We start from the raw sequence: 24,530 nt of genomic DNA on the forward strand, positions 1-24,530 counted from the left end.
GCTACATCATGGAGGAGCAGCTGTGCACAGTAGTCTATTAGGTGGGCGTTCCTATACCACCACATAGCCCAGTAATAATAACAATCACACGCAGCAACGTGACAAATGGTTAACAGAGAGGAACACACAGGTAGTCTACACAGATAATATCACTACACTACCTTTCCTTAGTGTCATATTAAACATATGTCTATAATCTCGGAGAGCGTGTCGCCTCCCATATTGTTATTATTAAGCAGAATGTGCTCTACAGCTAATTGGCAACACGTAAATGCGCAAAAACGAAACGAATACGAGCGAAGATACGGTTTAACTTACCAGTGCTCATTGTAATGTCTGTCTTTGTTGCTGATCAGATGTGGTGTGTTGTATCCTCATTCAGCTGATGGGGCACAAGCGCTAGTAACGCATGAAGATGCCCCGCGAGCCGAAGACGCCCGAGCGACCCTGGTCCTCGTCGTAGCCTAAGCTATGAAGCTTTCCGCGCAAAAATAAGTCTGATATCTTTCTCCAAAAGCAAGGACAGTGCCAGTGACAAACGTGAGAATATGTTCTTAATCGTGGAAGGTTGACAGTGAGCTGTTCGTTCGCGTGCCTGCACTTGGGATGGGTGTGGGCGTGCAGTCGCACTGAGCCCTCTCGCGCCTCTGCCTCAGCAGCATCTCTCGAGCCAGGTGATAAATAGCGCCTCTGACAGCCCCACTGCGTTCCGACCACGTTATAATGAATTTTGGGAAATGTAGTTGTTGTCTATCAAACATCGCTCAGAGTAGCACCATGAAATACTACAGATTCTAATTACGACAACGTAAACAAACGCTTCGCATGACCGTATGAGGAAAGCATAGCCATAAGGAGGGTTAGGCTTCATTCTAAACCATGAACGTGCCCTCCTAAAAAATATATAGCCTACATATTAAGCCAAGGCTAAGTCATTTATGTCTGAGTCTAGATTAACGGATTGCTCCAGGTCTGGTAATAAGGGTCAGAGACACCCCAGGTGCTTATTGCTGTTTGAGCAAATCCTGTTAGGCCTACACTATCTAATCATATTAGGCCTATGTGGACTACCAGTGTGAAGATTAAATGCATTTTATTGAGTAGCCTATGCTAGGGCTAAACTTACATAAAGTTTTTAATTGTGCTTTCTGTTGACTATACTCATTGGAAAACCCGTTAGGCTAGCCTACCTAGATTTATAATGAATTTACAAAATTATAGACGTCTGGATCTGATTTTTGGCAAATAGGCCTAGGCCAAATCCCTCATCTATGAAAGAAAATGTTCAGATGATATTTTATAACCAAGAAGGCTAGGCTATATTAACGTTTATAGTTCCATTTATAATTTCACTCAGCTATTTGATTATTTCATAATACATTTTAACTAGCCTGAACCACATCAAGCTCAGACAGATTTACAGATAGAGTAATGAGTAGGCTATCTTTTATGCCACCTAGCGTTTATGTGAAATAGTGATCAGTGAATTCAGTGAAAAAAATAGAATTGCAGTAGAGAAAAAATTACAATTTAAACATTTATACTATATCAGAATAATATTATAGCTCAGGCAAGATGCTCATCTGAAACTAAATTTTTTGAAAAAAGGCTACTATAAATAAAAAAAACCCGAAACGTTAATACGTCATCAAATCGCGACACAGTTTTCAATATGGCAGCCCACTGTTGAGCATGGGTGTAATGTTTTGGTTCTGCAAAATGCTTTTATTAATCCCATGAGGACTTAAATGATTGAGTGAAAATGCATGCGAAAGCAACATCAAATGATTCCGAAGATGGCTATGGAATAGACGTCGTCTTTCACCAAGGAAGCGACAAAATAGCACCATCATGCCCGCATGGTAACGTACAGGTTTAAAATAACAGCTGATGACAGTCTTGTGTGCTTTGCGCAAGTTTTGTTTGTGGAAAGACTAAATGATATTTGGGTTTAAATAAGGTAATACCACCAGATGCTGTGACAAAAATTAGTCATAACTGTGGAATTAAACTGTCTTTCAGGTCCAACCCTGTTGTTTGAAAAAGTCAACAAGGGGGAAGAGAATGGCAGACGATTTTATGCGTGCTCTGCGTGTCGTGACAGAAAAGACTGTAATTTTTTTCAGTGGGAGGATGAAAAGGTAAATGTTGCTGTTAGTGTTGTTGTAGTCGAAAGTTTAAGTATGGTAATGGATAAACTTTGTCAGCTAAATGAGAAACTGACTTGTCCACCATTTTTCACATTATAAAGGATCACTGGCATTCATTAACCTGAAGACTGAAGGGACATACTATTTATGTGCCCTTGTCACATAAGTGTATATTGTATGCAAGTGTGTGTGTTGAAAACCTGTGTATTTGTGCACATAATTGTCATATCATTACCATTAGCAGGTTGTACCATTACACAGGGTGCGATTTCTGTAAAAACCAGAGGGGGGGATGATTTTAAATAAGTTTGTAACCCCCCCCCCCCCCCAAAAAATTTAAAAAAAATAAAAAATAAAAATAATAACTAACGATTCATAGCCTAGTAATGTCATGGCTAATAATACCCTAGGCCTATATTATTTTTGCCACCTTTGTAACATTTTAGTTTTAGTTTACCGTGGTGTATGACTTTAAACAGCGAGTGTGCTTGGTTATGATGATCAGCTCCTCTAATGCAGGGTAGGACTACGTTTTGACAAGCATACAAATTCACCTTGTTCTTGCCCCATCTGAAATGACTTCTCTACTTTTGCTGCCTCCATCCTTTCTGTATTTGTTGTGTAAAAAACGTTGTATATTATGGCACTGAAGTCTTAAGTTAGTGAATTTGGTAACCAAATAGCCTACACATTGCGCTACACGCTGCGTAGGCTACGTGCAGGCCTACGTTCTACTCTACGTGCAGTTGTCCTCCATCTCAGTTGCATCAGTTTTCTAATTTTGAAGGTTCTAAAACATTATTATGCTTCACTGAATCCTTCTCGTTTTCTTTCATTTGTCCAGCTAACTTTTCCATTGAAACTAGCCATTTATGATGGATTACACACTCGACATTCTGAAATGTCCTGCACGATCAAGGCCAAATTAAGTTATCATGCAGCCACTGTCAGCAGCATCAGTGCTGACGGTGACGGTGCGTTTCTGATGTCAGATTATTATGTAGGCTAGCCTACTAGACTGTTCTCACATTGCAGCGCTTTACCTATATGAAGTAGCATTAATCAATATGAGGGGCAGAGGGGGATAAATGTTGTCCCCCCCGACGATAAAAATAATTTAGCAGAGGTAGGGATAGGAAAACCAGAGGGTGGGAAATCCTCACCATCCCCCCCATACAAATCGCACACTGCCATTACATATCAGGCTACCAGCAGTACGTTGTAAAAGTACCTTGATGTGTTTTACAGGTGTCAGAGGCAAGGGTGAAGGCCAGAGAAGAGGAGAATCGATCAAAGAAGCCTCCCTTTAGTCATTCAGAGTACATTTCCAGGTACCTGTCCTTCACATTGTTTTACAGGGGTTGGAGCCTGTGGCAGTATTATTGCTGGTGTCCTGTACAAAGGAACAAAGAAGTTGTACTGTCTGAATAATGTTGTTCAGCAACCACTTTTTGGACCACACACAGAGTGAGGATTTATTTTGGAACACATTGTATAAGTATACTCTTTTGATCCCGTGAGGGAAATTTGGTGTATTTATCCCAATCCGTGAATTAGTGAAACACACTCAGCACACATTGAGGTGAAGCACACACTAATCCCGGCGCAGTGAGCAGTGAGGGGTTAGGTGCCTTGCTCAAGGGCACTTCAGCCGTGCCTACTGGTCGGGATTCGAACCGGCAACCCTCCGGTTACAAGTCCGAAGCGCTAACCAGTAGGCCATGGCTGCCACCATAACCAGGGTGTAGCATTATGCTTGTCCAATGTCTTTTTATATAACTTCCTGAAATTCAACATTCTGTTTGCTTTGTGATTTTTTTTCTCAGATTCAGAGAATTTGTCTCACTCCCCCTGGACCAGCGAAGGTTCTGTGTGGACTGTCAGGTTTTGCTTCTACCAAGAAATTGGGATGAGCACAGCAGCCATTCGGCGCTTTCTGATGACATCACAGTGGCCCGTCTCAGGAGGCCTAGCCTGTTGCTGTGTCCCTTGGAGAATAAGAAGAGTAATGCGCAGTACCTGTTTGCTGACCGCAGCTGCCACTTCCTCCTGGACATGCTGTCCACACTGGGCTTCCGGAAAGTTCTATGTGTTGGAACACCTCGGTGAGCTGCTTACACTGATGTTACAGTTTTTCTACTCCCAAGAATCCAGTATTTCCTACAATATTATCTGTATGTATGTGTGTGTAAGGTAAATACATTTCTTGGAGGTTTTTGACACCAGTAATGGAGCTATTAATCATTCAAAGATTTTACTCTTGCATCATAGCCTTCATGAGCTGATCAAACTAAGGAATGCAGAAGGGACTTCAGAGGCCATGAGAAGCCTGCTGTTGGATATTGATTTCAGGTAAATAAAATTATTTATATTACTCTTTCACTACAGTTACATTTACATTACAGTTGCATTTAGCAGACGCTTTTATCCAAAGCAACTTATGTTGTATTACAAGGCCCATTGTCTCTGGAACAACTCAGAGTTAATTGCCTTGCTTAAGGGTACAATGATGCAAGCTGGTTATTGAAACCACAACTTTTCAGGCTACTGCATGCTAGCCCAGTTCCTTAACTACTACACTACCGTCGCCCACTAGCCACTCACTAGCATGCTTCAAGCCATTAACAGCATACTGTTTGGGGCTAATCTGAGTTGAGTGCATGAAATGAGTACAATGAAAAAGCCTGGAAGCCAGCCTGAATTTAACCTCACCCACAAAAGATGAGGTTGGGAAATTCAGTCTGGACTTGTTTCATTGAGAAACCTCTATGCCCGTAGGAGATCTGTGCGCACCAATCAAATCGTCTGAGCAGGCTTTCTATGATGGTGGAAAGATGAACAACAGTGCCTAGTCATTCACATTACTTGAGAATGCTTCAGTTGATTTAGTTTACATCAAAAAGGCTCTCGCTAGAGAAGCTAGAGGATTAGATTTCATTTCGCTATCGCTATGTCTTGCACAAAATATTGACAGCGCAATAACTATGAAGGCGTTTCGTTTGTCGTGAAGGAGTATGCTTTGGCTGTTCTCCCCATAGGATTCACATTTTTCATTGCTCTGATTGGTTAAGTCTATCCAATTGTGTGCAGAGGCAATTTTCCTCTGTATCAGTTGAAACACACCCCATAATCACATCCAAATGAAGCAGTACCAGACTCAAATACTGAATAGAACTGAGTCTGGCCATGTCAGGCTAGTACTTTGTTTATTTATGGATAGAAACTATCAAAATATCTGTTACAGTTTTCCAGTGTATTAGACCAGTGGTTCTCAAAGTGGTGTCCAAGGACCCCTTAGGTTCTGCAACCCATAGCCAAGGGGTCCGCAAAATAATTTGCTTTAAATGATGAAGTTGTGGTTAATCATTTTAAAAATCATATCTACAGATGAGGACCCTTTTCACCAATAAAACAAGTAAATTGTGTCTTTCCTCCCACCCACATTAACATTTATCTTGAATCAGTTAACAAAGAACCATTCCTACTGCTGCTTAGATGGTTTATTTGCCAACTAGCTAGCTGATGAATGTGGACAAATAAGCAGTCAGCCTCTCACTTTCCTAGCAAAATAAAGACAAAAAAGGCACAACAAATATATACATAAAAAGACTTTTAAAATGTTATATTAAGGTTAAAAAAAACTTTGTGTGTCTTTAAGTCATTTTGATATACGTCAATTTTGGAGGTCAGGGATCTCCATGTGACTGGACCTAGCAAATCCATCCTGTGGTCTTAGGAAGCGCACGGCGGGGTAGAGGGGATCGATGAACTGGTGGTGCATGCGGTCGAACACAGGTGTTAGGGCGGCAGAGAACTCCTGCAGCAGCTCCATACCGTCCGCATCGTAAAACACCACACGACCCTTTTCGTAGTTCACATGCACACCCACTATGGTGGGCTGGTCATGCCCGCGGATGCCTGTCGGGGCCACGTGCCGGTCGTTGTGCCAGGCACTTAGGCGTCCGTCGCGGAGCTCGACGCACCAGGACATCCTGTTGCGCCCCAGCTTGGCGCTTTTGTCCCGCCCTTTCCTGTGCAGGCTGCCATAGGTCACACCCACCGCCCAGGCAGAGCAGCAGCGCACATCCACCTCCCAGTAGTGCAGCCCGTTGGTTATGGCCGAGGTGGCCAGGGCGCAGTACACCTGGTCGAACTGCAGGGGGTGCAACTTGCGCTGAGGGTCACAGGCCTCACTGGAAATGCACAGGCTCCGCCCTTCTCCTGTGATGGCGATCTGTGTATGGCTGGTCTCCCTGTCAATCACTACATTTGATGAATCTGTGAGTGAGAGATAAGGTACTCGGTGAGTCATCCAGCATTTATTTTCATAATATAATGCAAAGGTTAGGATTTTTAGGATCTTTTATATCTCATGAGATGCCATGTCACTGAAGTGGAAAGACTTCAGCAAGGAGCAGAGACTCCCTCGATCTTCTCACCGAGCAGGAAGGTCTTCCTCTGTAACTGAGCCTGCAGGTCTCTGGAGATTTGCTGAAGTTTCCTGAGAAGGTTCTGGAACCTCTCCTCATTCAGTCTTATACTCGCCTCAGCAGCATCTGGTTTCTTATGGCAACTAGAATATTAAATGAAATGGTGAAATCAAATAATAAAATGTGAAAAATATAGCATACTTTTGGGGAAAACAGCCTTTAGAAAACTAAAAAAATATATATTTCACCTCACTTCTTCTATTGGATCCTGAAAGAGAGTTAATTCAAGAAATATAATTACAGCTTTGAATGTTGCATTTTTAATACCATCAGTACTAAATGCAGTGCATGGGATTAAAATTTAGTTGTGAGTACAAATAACAAAGACAAACAAATCATACATGACAAATTACAGGAAGATTAAATGACAAAACCACATTCTGATTATGATCTGAGGTATCTTTCAAAATCAATCATTCCATTTGACTGCGATCTAGGCACCATCAAGGCTTGCATTCCACAGATGCACTGCTCACGCCTGTTATGATCCAAGAATGGCAGGACTCATTTTACCGTTGAATTGACCGCACCACTCTTCTGTGCCAGCGCGTTCCCAGTGCAGCGGATGCTCCTCTGGACGGCGCTCAGGTGCTGCTGCCAGTCTTTCAGGACCTGGTTGAGCTTGGCGGTGGTCTCCCGGCGGTCCAGTTCCAGGGAGTCGCGGACGGCCCGCTCGTCTTGTTGCAGGGCGGCCCGCATCACGTCGAAGCGCTCCTTCACCTTCTGCTTCATCACCTCCACACTTTTCTGCACCACATCAGGAATACAAAAATGAAGGGGGAAAAAATGCAGTCAGTACAGTCAAACAAGAGATAGACAGGGATGGAGTGTGTGTGTGTGTGTGGTGATGTTGAAAAGAGTCAAGTCAAACAAGAAATAGATAAGATGATGAGATGAGGGGTATGGAAGTGTGGGTGTGTGAAAGGAGTTGTTAGGAAACCGTTGTTTTGACCCAAAGATCTATCATCTTAAAAAACAAATGGTGCGCTCACAGACAAGTTGCTTCTCCGTTTCTTTAAGGACTGAAGGTGAGCCTCTGTCCTGGCCTCCTCGGCCTTCAATTGCTCCAGGTGCTTAGACAGTTGCTCCTGTGGAGAGAGTGTGCTGCTATATAGAGATTATATATGACAAATAAATAGATCAATATGACAAATTTGAGAGAGGCACTCTTTGAATAAAGTAGGCTAATATGTGTGTGTAGAAATAAAGGCAGTAGAGAAATTAAAATATTGATTTATTATTATTATTATTATTAAATGAAGTTAAGCAGTGTTTTTATTAACTATATGGAGCTAACCTTAATGCTTTATTGTCTCTCTACTCTGCACTAGTTGCCTGGATTTGTCCTTTTGCTGTTGACAAATACCTGATCCTGAGCCAAAAGTCATACAGTATAAAATGATGAACAGGCTTGTGCTGTAGCATAGTAATGTGAAAGTAGGAAACATGTATGTCAGGTTCGGCATAGAAATGTATCTCTTCTCTCTAGTACATCTCACCTGTGTGAGGGGTATTGACGAGTGTGCAGTCTTGCGGAGCAGTTTGGGGGAGCGTGGGTAAGGTTGGACAGCTGGACCCACAGTCAAGTCCTGAGGACCCAGGACAAAGCTGCCAGGCTGTAATTTCTCCTCCATGGCTTTAGAGAGCGCTGTGTCTGTGTCCTTGTTTTCCATCTTTGTTATCACAGAGATGTACAAACCGTGACTAAAACAGATTTACATGAAACCAAGCCAAGATTTATTTCATTCCAAGTGGCACAATATATGACAGAGAAACCAAGAGAAGCAAGTTCAAACCAAGAGAAGCCATGTTAAGTCACACTTAATGTCTGATCTAGTCTTAACTTTACTGATTAACATAGACTCCCGCGTCCAAACTTTTGTGCAACATATTTTTCACTTCCATATAGATGTTATTGCAGGAGTTTCTCAACTAGTTTTTCAAGATCGCAAGAGCACTTTGCTACAACATTGTCTGCCTAACAGGTTGTTTAGCATTCTTAAACTACTTCAGCTCAGTTGAGCAAATGAAAAACATTCTAAAATTATAACCGTTACAGTCGTAATGAAACTGGGACAAACGTTCAAAGTCCTCTTGCATTGCACTCCTTTGGAGCATAATTAGTTTGTTTAAACAGTGCTTACATTGGATCCCACCAAAGCATTGTTTGTTGCCAATGGCAGCTTTTCAGAAAAGCAAGGAAAACATCTTTATTCAATGCACTGGTACTGTACCTTCTCTGGAGAGTGTGTTTGTGTGAGTCAGCAGTGCTGTTCCTTCTCTTCCGTCTCTGCACAGACTGGTCTGGTTTTTGCAGGAGAGGAAGGGGTGTGCTGCCCTTAAGCAAGCTCAAGCCTGTTGCTCATAGCATGCTTGTGTGTGTGTGTGTGTGTGTGTGTGTGTGTGTGTGTGTGTGTGTGTGTGTGTGTGTGTGTGTGTGTGTGTGTGTGTGCATGCGCGTGCATGCTCCTACATGCTTCTAAAGATACAATGAATATATTCACAAGAAACCCACCAACCTAATTATTATCATTATCGGGCATGATTTGCGTTGGTGTGGCCAGAGTAGATTGCTCTGTAATGCCAGCTATGCTCTTGATTATCTCAGACAGAGTTAGTCACCTTGGATTTGGACTTTACCCAGGTGTGTGTATGTGTGTGTGTGTGTGTGTGCATTATGCCTGCAAATTTAGACCTGCAGAGGCAGTGAGACAACAGCCACACCTCAAGTGAATTCATCCATTATGCGTTCTTGTGCTTCACACACATTTTTTGTACCTCTGCCAGATACTCCCAATTCTACGGCCAGGATGAGTTCTGCCATTACAACATGTTCAATCATCACTTCTTTGGTGGAAATGTAAGAAATGCCTCCCACACAGCTTTAGAAAATAATCATCAAAATAATATTACCTCATGTTATCTCAGAGATTGATGAGTTTGTGAACTTGATCAGGAGCCGGCCGGGGTGTTCCGTGATTTCCTACGAGAAGAGGAAGGGAGTAAGGTTGTCATGGTGACGGATCCTCCGTTTGGTGGTCTGGTGAAACCTCTGGCCCACAGCTTCAGACAGATCTCAGACACCTGGAGAGAGCAGCAGGGTACGGCTGGAATTGAGCGCACTACATACTGTAGCACTGCAGGAGAAATATAGTCCTTTACTTCTTTTAGAAATATTTAATATTAAAATCACTTTCTTACATAAACGTTCTTACATATCTTGATACAGATCATGGAAGATCATTCTTGATCTTTGAATTCCACTGTGGTAATAACAGAGGTGTAAAATTCTTGTCCTGCCACTTATTTGCTCCAACCATTCAATAAACTAGCTGATTCTAATTGGCACAATTACTAAGCCAGGTAAATGTGTTAATTAGTGAAATCACCTGTGTTAAGTGCACAGGTAGAACCGATACATAGTAGTACTTCTACTTTCTGAAGCCGGACTTTTACACCTCTGTTACGGTAATAACATTAGCCATGAACACTTGATATAATTTATAGTGGTAGATATTTTCCCAGATGTATCCCATCATCCCTCTTTTGTAGGAAGTGTTTTCATTTAGCTGATTCAGACACACGAAGCAGAACATTTCCCAATGATTATAGAGCCCAGGGCCAGATACCACTGTGCACTCTGTACACGTACTTCAGTAATATGTTGCATTGATACATTCCAAGAAATGTAGCTTAGAGGTCATTTAACAGTGATTCCTGTTAGATCTTGCAGTGTTTTGGTAGGTATTGTGGCAGGTAGGTATTGTGGCAGGTAGTGTATTTCTGTGTGTGTTTGTGTGTCTGTATCTGTCTGTCTGTGTGTGTGTGTCTATGTGTCTGTGTATTCATTAATTAATATCCATTAATCCATCCCTGCAGTGAATAGCCAAGCAGAGATGCCCATGGTGTGGATCTTCCCCTACTTTTTTGAGCCACGAATCGTTGAGTGTTTCTCCTCATTCACAATGCTGGACTACCAGGTATTACACAAAAACATAATACCGGTACATCAAGGGCTCTTGTGAGATGATGGCCAGTTGGTTTGTAGGGACACTGAAATCAAACATTTATAAATAACACAGTACCTGTTCAATCAGTGGTTTCAGGTATTTCCTTCATTCTGGTGTCAGTGTCCAGTGTCATATTAAGAAAGAAAAGTTAGGGAACAGCAATACTAGATGAATGGACATCCAAATTAGCCTGCAGAGGTCAGTCCATATCCCTACTTTACTCTCTTTTCTTCTCCCGTAGGTGGACTACGATAACCACGCCCTGTATAAACATGGAAAGACTGGTCGAAAGCAGTCTCCCGTGCGACTCTTCACAAACCTGCCTGCCCGGTATATTGTCCTACCTGAGCAGGAGGGCTACAGGTAAAGTCAAGTCAAGTCACGCATAGCACACTTAAAAGCAATGTAATTGACCCAAGGTGCTGCCTTCGCCCTGCAAACCTGCCCAACAGAATTACTGTCAGCCTCTTGCCAGACTGAACACAAGTCAAGTCAAGTCAAGTCAACTTTATTTCTATAGCACATTTAAAAACAACTGAGTTGAACCAAAGTGCTTACAAACAAACATAAAACAATGACAATGGTACAATAACAATAATAACATAACATGGGGGGAAAACATAATTGAAATAATAAACAAATTGGTCAAAAATAAAATAAAGAATAAAGAGTGTGTGTGTGTGTGTGTGGGGGGGGGGGGGGGTTATTAAGGTAGATTAAAAGCTTGGGAGAAAATGAAAGTCTTTAAGTTAGACTTAAAGCAGTCAATGGTTGGAGAGGACTTAATATGTACAGGTAGACTATTCCAGAGTTGGGGGGCAACAACAGAGAAGGCTCTATCACCCTTAGTTTTAAGGCGTGTTTTGGGGATATAGAGAAGATTCTGAGATGAAGACCTAAGTGATCTTGGAGTGCTGTAAGGAATTAGTAGGTCACCTATGTAACTAGGTGCCAAACCACTGAGGGCTTTGAAGACAAAAAGTAAAATTTTAAACTTAACTCTGTGCTCCACAGGTAACCAGTGCAGCTTATCCAATACAGGAGTTATATGCTCACGTTTCTTAGAGCCACTTAATAATCTAGCTGCTGCATTTTGAACTAGCTGAAGTCTGTTGAGAGTGGAGTGGGTCAGGCCTGCATATAGTGAATTACAATAATCTAGTCTAGATGTTATGAAAGCATGTATAAGAGTTTCAAGATCGAAGAAGGACAAAAAGGACTTCAGTTTTGCAATGGTTCTTAACTGGAAAAAGCTGCCTTTGACCACACTATTTACTTGCTTATTAAAATTTAAAGAGGAGTCAAAGAAAACCCCAATATTCTTTACTTCACTGTGGCAGTTTGCAGAGAGAGGTCCTAGTGCATTTTTCAAGATAGAAACATCACTTGGAGGGCCAAAAATAATTATATCAGTTTTACTTTCGTTCAGTTGAAGAAAATTTCTTGCCATCAAGCATTTGAGGAACAAATGCCATTAGTGTTAACAGGCAGGTAAAACTGAGTGTCATCTGCATAGCAGTGATACTGAATGTTATACTTTTTAAAAATTGAGCCAAGGGGTAGCATATAAAGAGAGAATAAAAGAGGGCCCAAAATGGAACCCTGAGGAACACCACACTTTATAAGGGCAGAGGAAGAGGAGAAATTGCCTAAACTAACTGAAAATGATCTATCACTAAGATAAGAAGAGAACCATTGCAAAACAGAACCCTGGAGACCAACTTCATCCTCCAAGCGTTTTAATAGGATGTTATGGTCAATGGTGTCAAATGCTGCACTCAGATCAAGAAGCACCAAGATCCAGAATCAACTGCTAAGAGAATGTCGTTTTGGACTTTAAGCAAGGCCGATTCAGTGCTGTGCAGAGATCTAAAACCTGATTGGAATGTATCACATATATTGAACTCACTCAGATAAGAAGAAACCTGAGAGAGGACAACCTTTTCTAGTATCTTTGACAGAAAAGGTAATTTAGAAATAGGCCTATAATTCTTCAGGTCACTGGGCTCAAGGTTAGGTTTCTTAAGTAAAGGTTGCACAATTGCACGTTTAAAACTTGAGGGGACCACTCCATTGGTTAGTGAGTGATTAATTATGGCCAATACAAGAGGGCAGATGATGGTAAAAACTTCTTTAAAAAGGCATGCAGGTAAAACATCTAAGTGGCAGGATGTAGATTTCATATGGGAGACCACCTTAGAAAGCTGGGAGGAAGATATAGCCTGAAACTGTTGGAGGCAGCTAGGTGAAAGTTCTATCACTGAGGGATCCGAATCTGGAGGTGAGATTTGAGATTTTATTTTGTCAATTTTATCGATGAAGAAGTTGAGGAACTTCTCACAGATTTCTGTTGAAGGGGCAAGAGTAGATGACGCAGAGGCAGGATTTATAATAGAGTTAATGGTATTAAATAAAACTTTTGGCCTATGAGCATTATTGTTGATAAGCTGAGCATAATACTCAACCTTTGCTGCCTTAACAGTTTTGGTAGGTCAAGAGCCCCAGCCCTTCCTCTGGAGACCTGCGGTCATTTAGCGGTCAGGGTATTAGCGGGAGGACAGTGGTTGTGTTCCAATTTGCGTATTTCTGTACTCACAATACCCAATATGAGTGCACAATTGCACTGGCTTGTGCACTTATATAAGGTATCGTAAGTACAGAAGTATGCAAATTGTAACACAGTCAGTGAGGTTAATGTTGACTCTGCTGCAGAAGAATCGATATCGAGGAAGAGTGCTGGTCACCACTGATGTGATGTGAGTGGCGCACATGAAGTCCAAACAGACACAGGGCACTGGATTAGTGCAGTTAGCACTGCTGAAGCAATCACAGTGTGATCCATGTTGGTGGTAATCATAACCAATAAGCATATGAGTGTGTTGTTTGAAAAATGATCTCATAGCACTCGGTTGAACAGTTTTAACACAATTATAGTGTCATTTCCACTCTCAGATCTGTTGTGTTCTGGTGACGCTCCTCTCCACAGGGGCTACTCAGTGAGTGACCATTAGCAGCCATCAAATTTGGTTTAAAACTGAGCAGCCGTCTAAGTTGGTTTAAAACTCTCTGGATCCTCTCCCCCAATCAGATTCTGTGCTCTCTGTGAGCGTTATGTGTCGGCAGAAAACAAGCACTGCTCTGAGTGCAACGTGTGCCCCTCAAAGGTAAGTAGCCGAACAGTTCTAAAGCATACTCATGTTAGATTATACTGGATTAAAAGGGGAGGAAGAATTACGGATTAAATTGTAAATCCATAATAAAGTCTTTAAATGGATAATGTGATGTAATGTCTCAGGTGCCGATTTCCATGTATTTTGTTGGTGTCTCACTGGGGGCTTTCCATAATGATTTCCTTGAACAAGAGGCTTGTTCTTACAGGACGGAAGAGAATGGAGGCACTGTGCTGACTGTGGAAAGTGTGTGAAGCCGTGTAAGTTTACAATTAATCGGCCAACTATCACGGCCTCCGATGGGGGTACCCTCTAGAGTGGAATCCTTGAACATAACATCAAGAAGCTTTAATCAAACTCTGCTGTATTTACTTTGGTATTCTTCTGTCTCTGTCTGTCTGTCTCAGCTTGGCAACACTGCACCTCTTGTAGTCGCTGTGCCCTCCCAGATCATCCATGTGGGCGAGGTCAAACAGGGTGTTTCAACTGTGGTAGCCTGCAGCACAAACACAGAGCGTGCCCCAGCAAACTGTAAGAACACACACACACACACACACACACAGAGAGAAACACAGAGCATGCCCCGGCTAACTGTAATACACACACACACACACACACATATAGCGACATAGAACCTGCCCTGATAAACGGTGACACACACACAGAGCCACAGAAACATATAGACACACAGGTGAAAACATTCCTGTCAAGTAATGAATGATGCACTCTTAGTCCGAGTATATCTCAAACTATGGTACACCAACACCAAAATAGACACCAAGCACTGCCACAAAAAACAAGAAGCACAAAGAAATGAAAAGTGAACCAATACTCAGCAACTATCGGGCCTACAGAAACCCAAAAAGGAGAAGTAGTGGGGTCAACACTGGTCAACCAGCAGTCAGACACCTTTTCAAACATGTGAGTAAGGGACATGTTTTTATATAACCCACGCAGGAGGCCGCAACTGAAGGGGAAGAGCGGAGGCCCTAGTCAAGCGACACACGCGGCCACCAGAAGGTCAGCCAAGAAGAGGAGCCGAAAAGCACACAGGAAGAAGCCGAGCGTTACATAAACCTCACTTGTGCATAACAGGATACTTCAGAGAGTCACCGGGAGCGATAACACCCAAGTCCATGCTCTGGATCAGTGCAGCCGTTTTCTCCGAATTCGGTTCAGGAGAATCTACATCTCTTCCCAATATTTGTTTGTTTTTCAGTTCATCTGACTTGGCTTGTCTAACCCATTCCCCGAGTGTGTGTGTGTGTGTGTGTGCGTGCATGTGCATGTGTGTGCTCTAGGCAGATATGTGCCTTTTAACCTTGAATTCAGGGATGACATATTTTATTATTCGTCATCAGGATACTCCACTGTAAACTTGCTCAGTTAAACACAATCTATTCCACCTGTGTGCACAAAATTCTGGCAAAAACAGTGACCATGGTAAGTGTTTTAATACACACAATAAATATCCAGTGCTATTATATTAATGACCCATTCCACCCAATTAATACATTCGTCACCAAGTTTGTTACCAGTGTTTTAAAATTGAGTCTTCTGGAAATTCAATAAAATTGTATTATTTAAAGTACTACTTTAGAATTGTTTGCTTGTCTGAAAATACTGTACAAACTCTGTTCAAATAAAGTAGAGCCTCAGGAGATCATTTGCAACCATTATTTTTGCAAATACTGTATGCACAACTTGGCCATATTAGCACCTTGTAATTAAATATTATAAAAAATAAAAAAAAATCACATACAAATGCACAATTACGGCTCCCACACACAGTTGCGTTCCGTCAACGCATGCCAGTGGGTGCTCCCGACGGTAGCTATTCAAATTACATGAAGTATAACCATAACTTGATTGGCTGGTGCCTTCTGTTGTTCCTCAGTGCAGCAAAATTGTAACTTTTTGATGCAAGCGGCAGGAGCAACGCGACGCAACAGACCCACAATTCAGTTCGGCAACGGATGACTTAAGCCCATGTGTAGTGGATGTGATGTGTTTGCAGCACTGCACTGCACGCAGCTGTGTGTGGGAGCCGTAACAGACGTGTTAGTGAGTACAAGCAGAGCTGAGAATAAGTTAACCATCATATAATCAATCATCGGTTTTACAGTGAGAGATATTAGTCATTACAGAGGATCCAGAATCCAAAGCTTTCAAACTCAACTCACTCATTTAGCCTCGGCTTTTTAGGAGCCAAGCAGAGTAGTTGTTACATTGTTTTATCATAAAAATGTGTATGTATGAATTCTTATCTAGCATGTTCATGGGTGAATTGTCACTAGTCAAAGAACATAGAGTGTTGTCTGCTTGATAATAGTCAAAATCCGTCAGTAATCTGAGCAGATTTCATTGGTCAAACAGTTAACCCAGCTTAATATCAGGTTGGAACCACCCATTGGGAATGTGCAGCTGTCAATGCTACTTTCCAGATACTTGGTTAGTGTTTCTTCAGTATGTTTTCATCGTCAGTAATAGCAACATTCTCTGGCTTCAAACATAGAAGTCAAAGTAGCATAACAAAACATACAGTAGAGGTCCCACAACATTAAAACCAACTCACACTCAAGTGTTTTTTTTTTAAAAAACATTTTAAAAGTCTCATCCAGGTCTCTATCCATTCATGTCAACTCCACCCATCCATTAGTTTCTCTCTCTCGCCCTCCATCCATCCTTTCCCGCCGCGTCACTCCTGTAAGCGTCCGTGACGGATGGAGAAGGCGATGAGGCGCTTGTACATGCCGACCAGCAGCAGAGTAGCGGCCATCACGATGCCGCAGATGAGGCTGAAGGCCCATCGGGGCCCCAGCAGCGTGTACACCTGAGACACGAACACCGGGCCCAGGGTCCGAGCACCGCTCCCCGACGCCGTCAGCCAGCCCATGTACACACCCTACACACACACACACACACACACACAGTTATATACATATGCACAGATGCAGTCACATCATTGCCACAACGTAACATCAGTCAAATACAGATTCCAAACATCAGTCAAATACAATTTCATATGCAAGTCAAAGTCATATGCAAGGTAGCCAACGTACAGTTAACCAATTCAAATAATTTATGGTGATTATATTGATGTGTTGAAATATTTATCTAAGGGTTTAAGCTCTAAAATGTACATGGGCTGACTGCTTTATTTTATAGTTCACGCAGTCAGTCAGTTTGTATGCTTCTGGGACAATGGTGTGTTTGTTTTGGATTATCTGTACTTCATGGAAATAGATTTCCCAAGAACACCTGAATGCCCAACAATGTGTACATTTTGGAATAGAGGGAGGGGTGCCGTGTGTGTGCAGTACCTGTGGCTTAGGCCCCAGTATCTTTGAGTAGAGCGTGTAAGACATGACGTTGCAGGCCGAGAAGCCGACTCCGATGAGGAAGTTGGAGATGATGTACTGGGCCAGGTGGATGGCGGGCGTGTACAGGCACCAGGACTGGTCGGCCGGGCAGCCCGTGGGCTCCATGGTGCCGTTGGGCGCCAACACTGCGGTGGCAATTGCCTGCTGGGTACGGCTGCTGTTGTGAATGTCTGTGTGTGCAGGAGACAGAGCGAAGAGATGGAGTTTTAGAGTACAGGTTTTTAATATGTTAAGGTGATGCTGGTGATTTGGAGAGATCAACATTGTGTGAATAGAGAAAACAATCTATTGAGAATATAGTTGTATAATGGTATAAAGGAGGATATCAAAATCAAGATAATACAATCACTTAAATGAAAAAGCCTATAAAAGGGATATTATGTTTTCCCTATGAAAGGTATATTAAGTTTCAATCTTGTATCCAACTAGATTTGGACTAATGTTAATATACAGAAAAATATCTGTTATGTAAAAATATCTCCCTTTACACTGCTGGAGTTCTACCCTCAGAACTTAATCTTAACAGATATAGCCATCATTGCAACAACAGACTACTGAAAATAGCCATGTTGTCATGAAAGACATCACAACATAAAACAACGCGAAAAGATGATCGCAAAATTGCAACAGACATTCTGTAACAAACAGACCAACTGATGGCCCTTATCTCTGACAGGGCATTCCAAAGCTAATGGAGACACAAACATGGCTGAGTTTCAAGGAAGGCACACCAGAGACACAAACATGTTAACGGGTGACCAAGACCAAGGACCATGTGTGCTAGTCAGTGAGGAGGATGTAAGAAAATGAGTAGTGGTGGGAATGAGTCTTGTGCTGCCTACCTGCCCACTGGATCTTGGGGTACTGGTTGCCCCAGGGAAGGAGGATAAAGAAGCCACAGAAGATGATGGCCAGACCTCCCAGAAGTACTGGCCGATCCCCAACCCTGTCAAGAATACAGATGGATACAGGTTAAATTAATGACATTGATTTAGCCAGCATAGTACATAGACTTTTAATGAAGAGTAATTTCCAAGACTTCACCTGACACCATAACCCCACGGGTAAGATAAATAAATCATGCTGTTCCTGACTATTACCACACAACACCTGGTTTTGTTTCCAATTTACAGAAAGAGGAAGCCACAGTTTTCCTAAGTTAAATACATCATGCTTTTCATTCTATTAACATGACCAATTCACAGAGAAGAAGCTGAAGTTTCATGGGTGTTTTTCTAGATTCAAAAATGAGAATTGTTCCAACAAACATCACTCTTAGTATCTTATCTTATCTTGTCTCAACATGTAGAACGTCCTTCCAGAGTTATTCATTCTATGTGAGGCAGCTGCACAGCTACCATGCGGAAGTTGCAGCTTAGCTCAGCCATCTCACAGTTACAGTAACCGAATGTTTGATCCCTTCCCTCAATCCCACGTACCTCTGAGAGATGACCTTCACTGCGAGGAAGACCAGGATGGACTCAAAACCAATGCAGGCCAGTATAATTCCATTATACAAAACTGCCTGTCTCCTGGTCCATGCAAACATGTCCATCGACAAAGGTGTAGATATACTACAGATGGAGACAAAGACACAAGAAACACAAAGAGAAAAACGTTGCAATAAGAATCCACCACGCTCATGTTGATTTATGTTGTGTTGTTAAGATGTGTTACTTTCTTAAATCATTTCACTTTTGAATAATAAATATGAGATTTGACATCACAGGACATACGTTTCAAATACGGCGAAGATGAAGAGGATGATGAAGAACAGGACGTTGGAGGTCACCACAGCGATCTGGTCAATGTCCCCCTCAACATCTAAAGGAACCGTTACCCGTTCTGAGGTACCACAGGACAGAAAGGTAAAGACAAAAGTCCCTGGCAACAAACACAATATTATCATACCCTGCAAGCACCAACATGCAAGGTAAATGAAGGATTTACCTATATTGTAAGTAATTGGGATACAAATATCTGAAATGCAATGACAACCTACACGATGTTCTACTTTTTGAATGATAGTTAACATCTATGTTTTGTGAAGCACCACTCAGTGGAACACATCTCAGAATAACTCCCTAAAGGAGTTGCCATGGGGCAACCTTTTGAGCAATGTTCAATGTTCAACCAGTTCCATGTGTTCTAATTGGATCATCATATAAAATCTGGCTACTGATGATTAAAGTTCTTGGGAATGAGAACACGCCAGAACCACAATACAATTAAGTTGCCTTGCCCTTGTGCATCATCAGCTTAATAGATTGTGTTGCTGAGACAAATCATACTCTGTCCAGAAAGACATTGTATACAAAAATATATATTGACTTTCAGTTTTACCCTCTGAGATGTAGTTGATTGATCGTAACTGCCTTCCGTGGTCATCAACACGATGTTCTCTATTAGAAAAAATAAACGCAATGACAAGTAGGGGAATCAGCCAACAATGTGTAAAACATTAAAGCAGCACTATGGTATTTTGCTCTAAAACTTGTGAGTGAGCTAGTTACCCAGAAGGCCTTGCAAACACCACCAGCCGTCACATTTCTAGAAGCCTGCTAACTGGTGTGTTCTGGCGATAATACCGGTAAGTCAGCAATGACATGCTGTAAAAAGGTTTCCTTTCATTTTTTTGCTTGTGCGTCCCTACCCAGAACACAGAACTGCATAGTACATATCCTGAGTGAACACGTGTTGATCTCCCCTTCATGACCATATACCATCAAAATTCATTTGAAGATGATACCAAATACAGTTGCCTGACACAAGCATACTTCAAAAGGAGGCACATTGTAGTGTTGTTTTCGTAAAGTATGCTAAAAGATGATGACCACAGGGCCACTTAAATGAGGAAGTGATAATAAGTCTCAAATTCCAGGAAAAGCGCAAAGTCAGTTAATGGGCAAAGTGTCTCGTGCATGAACTGCGGCCATCATCATCAGCTCTCTGGCATGTGAGAGCGTGCAGCTGACCAACCCATGGTTATGCTTAGGATCTTACTTGATGCATTAAATTAGCAAATACATGTTGCCTAGTTATTGAATTAGCTTAAGTTAGACTTTGCCCGGCATTTAAATTATGGTCCCATGAGTTAAATGCCAAAGGAGTAAGTAAGTGGCTGCTATGACTGTCAAATCTATTGAATCAATATTAAAAACAGTGAAAATGACCCTGATGAAGGCGCAAGCCGAAACGTTGGTCTAATAAATAATTGCATATTGAAGTTCTGAGTGTGCTTCTTCTAAATTCAATATTATAAACAACATAACTGCAATACCAAAAACAGTTTAAAGGGACAGGCTGCATCTCACCTCAGCACCAGGATGACCAGGAGGATGTTGATGATGCCAAAGCACGCTGCTAGCAGGGCTGGAGCGGTGTACATGTTAAACTCCAAGCGAATGAGGTCCAAAGACCAGCCAGTCTCGCCAATCACTGATAGACCTGCTTGCAGAGCTGCGCCCAAAACCCAGAGAGAAAAATGTCATCTTCCATTAGATATCTAGAACCAGTGGTAACACTGCATACACACTGACTATGGTATTGATACCATCTTAAACGTAACCAATACTGTCAGACTGGAGAATTAAGCTGGAAAAGATTTTGGAAAAAAAAAAAAGCATCCAGTCTGACTACGTCATAGGTAGCTAGCAGAGGAGCACTGTATTAGGCTCAAATAGAATAATATAAGAGAATAAACATTGGGGTTGGGTACCGACTGAATTACGTATTTATTACCGAGCACTGTTTCAAATGAAATCAAACGGTGTCAAATTTCGGTAACTTAATGCGTATCAGGAGCGGAGTGCATCAGCTGAGCTTATGTCTGGGTGTAACGTTATGTCTGGCTCAAAAGCTAAAGTTATTATGGCCAATTCAATACAGCATTTAGATTTAAACCTGCATGTGTTATGCCAGGTGCGGGTTTTAATTCGATAAATCAGAATCGTATCCCTGGTAAGAACTTAAATAATTATGGTGACATTTGGCGGTGTGCTATGGAATGCACCCATCGTTTTGAATCAGAAGAGTTTGGGATCTTCCCAAGTAAGAGACAGTGGAGTTGTGAGTCAGATAGTAGGTCCTTATAAATGGCCTGCAGGTGACCCTGTAAATGTACAGATAATTTACCCATGCTTTCTCCTTAATGTCTTTGTTAATCCTACACCTCTTCTCACAAACAAGTATGCCATCAGGTGAATGGCAGACATGGCATCTAATGACCAAATTCTGTCTATACAAATTCCCAATTCCCAATAGCAGAAGTGCTTACGTTGTTTGTTTTATGTTTGAGTTTGATTCAGTGTGTTTAAAATATGTTTACTATCCACTGTCATATGTTCATACTTTAGGAGGGGAGAGGAAGGTGAAGAGGGGGGTTGTATTGTGTTAAAAATGTTCTAGGTGTATAAAATTAATTCTTTTTTGCAGCTTTATTCAAATGTTGTAGTTGTTGCAAATGAGGCATTACAGATTCAGTAAGGGTAAGGTACCGAAAAAAAGTACTGTTGAATACCAACACCGAACACCAGGCACCGGTACCAATATCGGTTCAAATGCGAAAGGTACCCAACCCTTTACCCAACATAAACCATTTCCATCTTGTGTTCAAATCCGCTACCCATAATTCCACATGTACAAACCTGGGCCAAGGATGAAGCCCAGAGCCTGGCAGGCACTCATGTTGGCCATGGCACTTGTCCTCTCCTTCAGCGACGTGGCTCCAGCAACGTATGCCCTCACCACCGCCACATTACCTACAAGGAATCCACAGAGTCCATCCTGTATTACATCATATCATTTTATGCTGTAAAACATACCGATTATCTACATCATTTTAGGACTGAAGAATGCTAATAAACACTACTGATCAACCAACCTGCCCCGAAGCCCACAAATGCTCGAGCCATGAGCATATGGAATTTGTTCTCGGAGGTGGGCAGGTACAAGTACGCGTAGTATATGTTAGCCGAGACGTTAATTAATATGGAGCAGACCAGCGGCTCTCTGCGGGGCCTGTGATTCGACCAGAGGCCAAAAAGGGGGGAGGCCACCATCTGACCCAGGCTGTAGGCCGCCACCACCCAGCCAAGAAAACTGCCATCTGCGGAGACATCAATCTGGGGAGACAGAAATGGAGAAAGACAGGTTACTCTTCATACAGTTAGACAGTTAGCTTAACTGGGATATACACAGAGGAGTGGTATTTATACCTTTAACTCCTACTTCCCCATTTTATCTGTTCGGTTGAGGCTGTTGATCTGTGTGACTGTTTTACTCCTCTCCTCATTCATTTTCTTGCATTTTCCCTCAAGCAGTAAACAGAAGCACCATAGCATTCACACTCTCACTCTAGTGAATGCAGTCTTTGTTTTTGTCAGGTGAATGACTGCAACATGAAGGCAGTCTAGTACAGAAGGCCAATTCTTTATGTTTCTACTGAGGAAGAGACTTTCAGTTCCTTTTTTATTTTTATTTTGTCTAAACAAAACTTCTACTTCTGCTTCAACATTCAAATCTCTGAGTCAAATTTAAGCCACAATTTCTTAGAATGAATGTTCTGGTGGAACTCTAACGATGATATACCAGATATAGTTGTTGTGGTTTCTTTCTCTTACCTTTTGCAGAAAAGGCCATATAGATGTAATCACAATAGTGAAACCTAGAAAAAAATAAGTATTTTTTTTATTTCAATGCATAACAATACAATAAAAACATGTTCAGTACTATCTAAACATAACCCACCTATAAAATTGTTTTATGTCATGCAGGTCTACTTAATGTGACTAATAGAACTAACTCAAAATGTACGTTTTTATAAGTTAGGTTTAAAGTGTATTGAAAGCCACGATAATGGGTCTCCAAATACCCTAGTTTACCAGATGGATAAATCGGCATCGGGATTCATGACATTTGGTTTATGGCAGAGGTGAAAGTGACACATACCAACACTGCTGAGAAACATGGTGAAATACATAACCCGAATGGACCTCCACCTGTTCTTGTACGCGTCATCATCACTACAGACAGAGAGGATGAATGTTTGTAAACAGCTCAGTCACTGAATCAATCTTTGCATCGCCTGGCTACTTCAGCGTTTTCTACCAATATTATCTATCCACAAGAAACAAACATAGTGTGCAGTTACTCTGAAGGTACAGTATACTGTAGCCACATTATTGCTGTCTATAGACTATACAGTCTTTACTCGCACAAAGTTAAGTTAATAATGCATTATGGTCACACGACCTAAACATCTCAAAAGTTACCGATTTACAGCAGTGTCAGCTGGCCGAAAAGGTCAGGTTGGAGTGCATTGTTGCGTTAGCCATGGCTAACTCTTCTTTGGAGTTAGACAACAAGGTAGCTAATCGATAAAACGCTTACCTGTCGACGTCGCCTTTCAATAGCGGGGCATTCTCCTCCGACTCCGACAGAGACATTATTTAGCCCTTAAAGATTAAACAATATACAGGGCAAAGACGAAGCAGACCTTAGGTAGCTAGCACAAAGGCAATGTTACCCGTAGAGAGCATGTTAGCCTCCTACCTAATCAAATTAAGATTCCACAAGACTACACAGACATGATGTTAACTACACGTTATACGCTGCTGAAGCGTAATGCAACATGTTTCAATTTAGTGAAATGTTGCACTGTTGACATGAGCACCCTAGAAATCGTATAGGCCTATGATTTAGACTGAAGTACAAACCTCCCTTGTAAATTAACTTACTGCAGATCCCATACTTTGAACTAGCCTACCCTCACGTGAATGTTCATAACGTAAACAGGTAGCCTAGCCTTCCAGAGTAGTCAACATTCTCTGAAGTCAGAGTCCGGTCTGACACTTCTGATCTTTCTTCCCAAAATTTGATTGGACAAAATCAGTTTCTTCGTCTACAGTGCCATAGGAGAGAACATATTTGTGACCCTATACTGACACCAATAGGAGGGGATGATAGCTGCAATGTTTTATTATCCCAAGTGCCCTTATTATCCAAGTGCTCTAAAAAATACAATGTTTGACACATTTATTACTAAGCATGAGTGATTTTATTCATAGATTAGGCCTACACAACTGAATAGGGTACTTTATACTCTGGACTTGGAAAGGGATAGCCTAAGTTCTGTTTTTGGAGAAACTTAATGGGGGAAAAAATCCCCGTTTTATTTATTTTATTTATTTATTTTTTAACTTGAGAGGAAGGCACTTAGATTAAATGTGTCTGGCTGGCATGCCCTACTGTACACTGACACATCAACTTGGCATTACGCCTGGTCCTGCATGTCCAGAAAAAGGCTAGGTGCCCTTTTCTGTTAAGC

At 41.7% G+C, this 24,530-nt stretch overlaps 4 protein-coding genes across 8 annotated transcripts in view; 1 reads left to right on the plus strand and 3 right to left on the minus strand.

The window, feature by feature from the left end:
* ablim2 (actin binding LIM protein family, member 2) overlaps positions 1-636 on the minus strand; it is a 78,752-nt gene extending 78,116 nt beyond the window's left edge. Inside the window, exon 1 of the mRNA XM_076289214.1 lies at positions 319-636. Coding sequence (XP_076145329.1) covers positions 319-328 — 10 coding nt within the window. The 5' untranslated portion in view covers positions 329-636. The remainder of the gene's footprint in view (positions 1-318) is intronic.
* A 1,031-nt stretch (positions 637-1,667) lies between these two features.
* On the plus strand, positions 1,668-15,230 carry zcchc4 (zinc finger, CCHC domain containing 4). Its single transcript, XM_076289202.1, has 13 exons — positions 1,668-1,862; positions 2,023-2,141; positions 3,399-3,481; positions 3,977-4,255; positions 4,422-4,502; positions 9,428-9,500; positions 9,597-9,741; positions 10,520-10,620; positions 10,892-11,013; positions 13,739-13,814; positions 14,029-14,080; positions 14,228-14,351; positions 14,778-15,230. The coding sequence occupies exons 1-13, from the start codon at positions 1,763-1,765 to the stop codon at positions 14,893-14,895; spliced, it is 1,473 nt and encodes a 490-aa protein (XP_076145317.1). The 5' UTR covers positions 1,668-1,762; the 3' UTR covers positions 14,896-15,230.
* On the minus strand, positions 5,600-9,643 carry LOC143127612 (E3 ubiquitin-protein ligase TRIM50). Of its 4 annotated transcripts, none has more exons than XM_076289206.1 (7): positions 9,554-9,643; positions 8,140-8,313; positions 7,633-7,728; positions 7,154-7,387; positions 6,829-6,848; positions 6,590-6,723; positions 5,600-6,428 (listed from the first exon to the last, which is right to left on the minus strand). In XM_076289206.1, the coding sequence occupies exons 2-7, from the start codon at positions 8,311-8,313 to the stop codon at positions 5,824-5,826; spliced, it is 1,263 nt and encodes a 420-aa protein (XP_076145321.1). In that variant the 5' UTR covers positions 9,554-9,643; the 3' UTR covers positions 5,600-5,823. The 4 variants fall into 4 exon arrangements, with proteins under 4 accessions (XP_076145321.1, XP_076145318.1, XP_076145319.1 ...); XM_076289203.1 differs by lacking the exon at positions 9,554-9,643 and adding an exon at positions 8,875-9,471; XM_076289204.1 differs by lacking the exon at positions 9,554-9,643 and adding an exon at positions 8,875-9,471 and having other exon boundaries at positions 8,140-8,344.
* Positions 15,231-15,259: 29 nt separating the features above from the next.
* Positions 15,260-24,296, minus strand: mfsd8 (major facilitator superfamily domain containing 8). Of its 2 annotated transcripts, none has more exons than XM_076289200.1 (12): positions 23,594-24,296; positions 23,153-23,226; positions 22,825-22,868; positions 22,086-22,326; positions 21,850-21,963; positions 20,518-20,662; positions 19,547-19,605; positions 18,940-19,048; positions 18,643-18,777; positions 18,046-18,149; positions 17,144-17,373; positions 15,260-16,725 (listed from the first exon to the last, which is right to left on the minus strand). In XM_076289200.1, the coding sequence occupies exons 1-12, from the start codon at positions 23,647-23,649 to the stop codon at positions 16,519-16,521; spliced, it is 1,518 nt and encodes a 505-aa protein (XP_076145315.1). In that variant the 5' UTR covers positions 23,650-24,296; the 3' UTR covers positions 15,260-16,518. The 2 variants fall into 2 exon arrangements, with proteins under 2 accessions (XP_076145315.1, XP_076145316.1); XM_076289201.1 differs by lacking the exon at positions 23,594-24,296 and adding an exon at positions 23,476-23,587.
* Between the last annotated feature and the right edge of the window lie 234 nt (positions 24,297-24,530).

This window comes from Alosa pseudoharengus, unplaced genomic scaffold, assembly GCF_046254945.1.
Source record: "Alosa pseudoharengus isolate Yale_2024_CS ecotype anadromous, Long Island Sound unplaced genomic scaffold, YU_APseudo_1.1 YU_APseudo_1.1_scf_17, whole genome shotgun sequence".
NCBI classification, from domain to species: Eukaryota; Metazoa; Chordata; class Actinopteri; order Clupeiformes; family Clupeidae; genus Alosa; species Alosa pseudoharengus.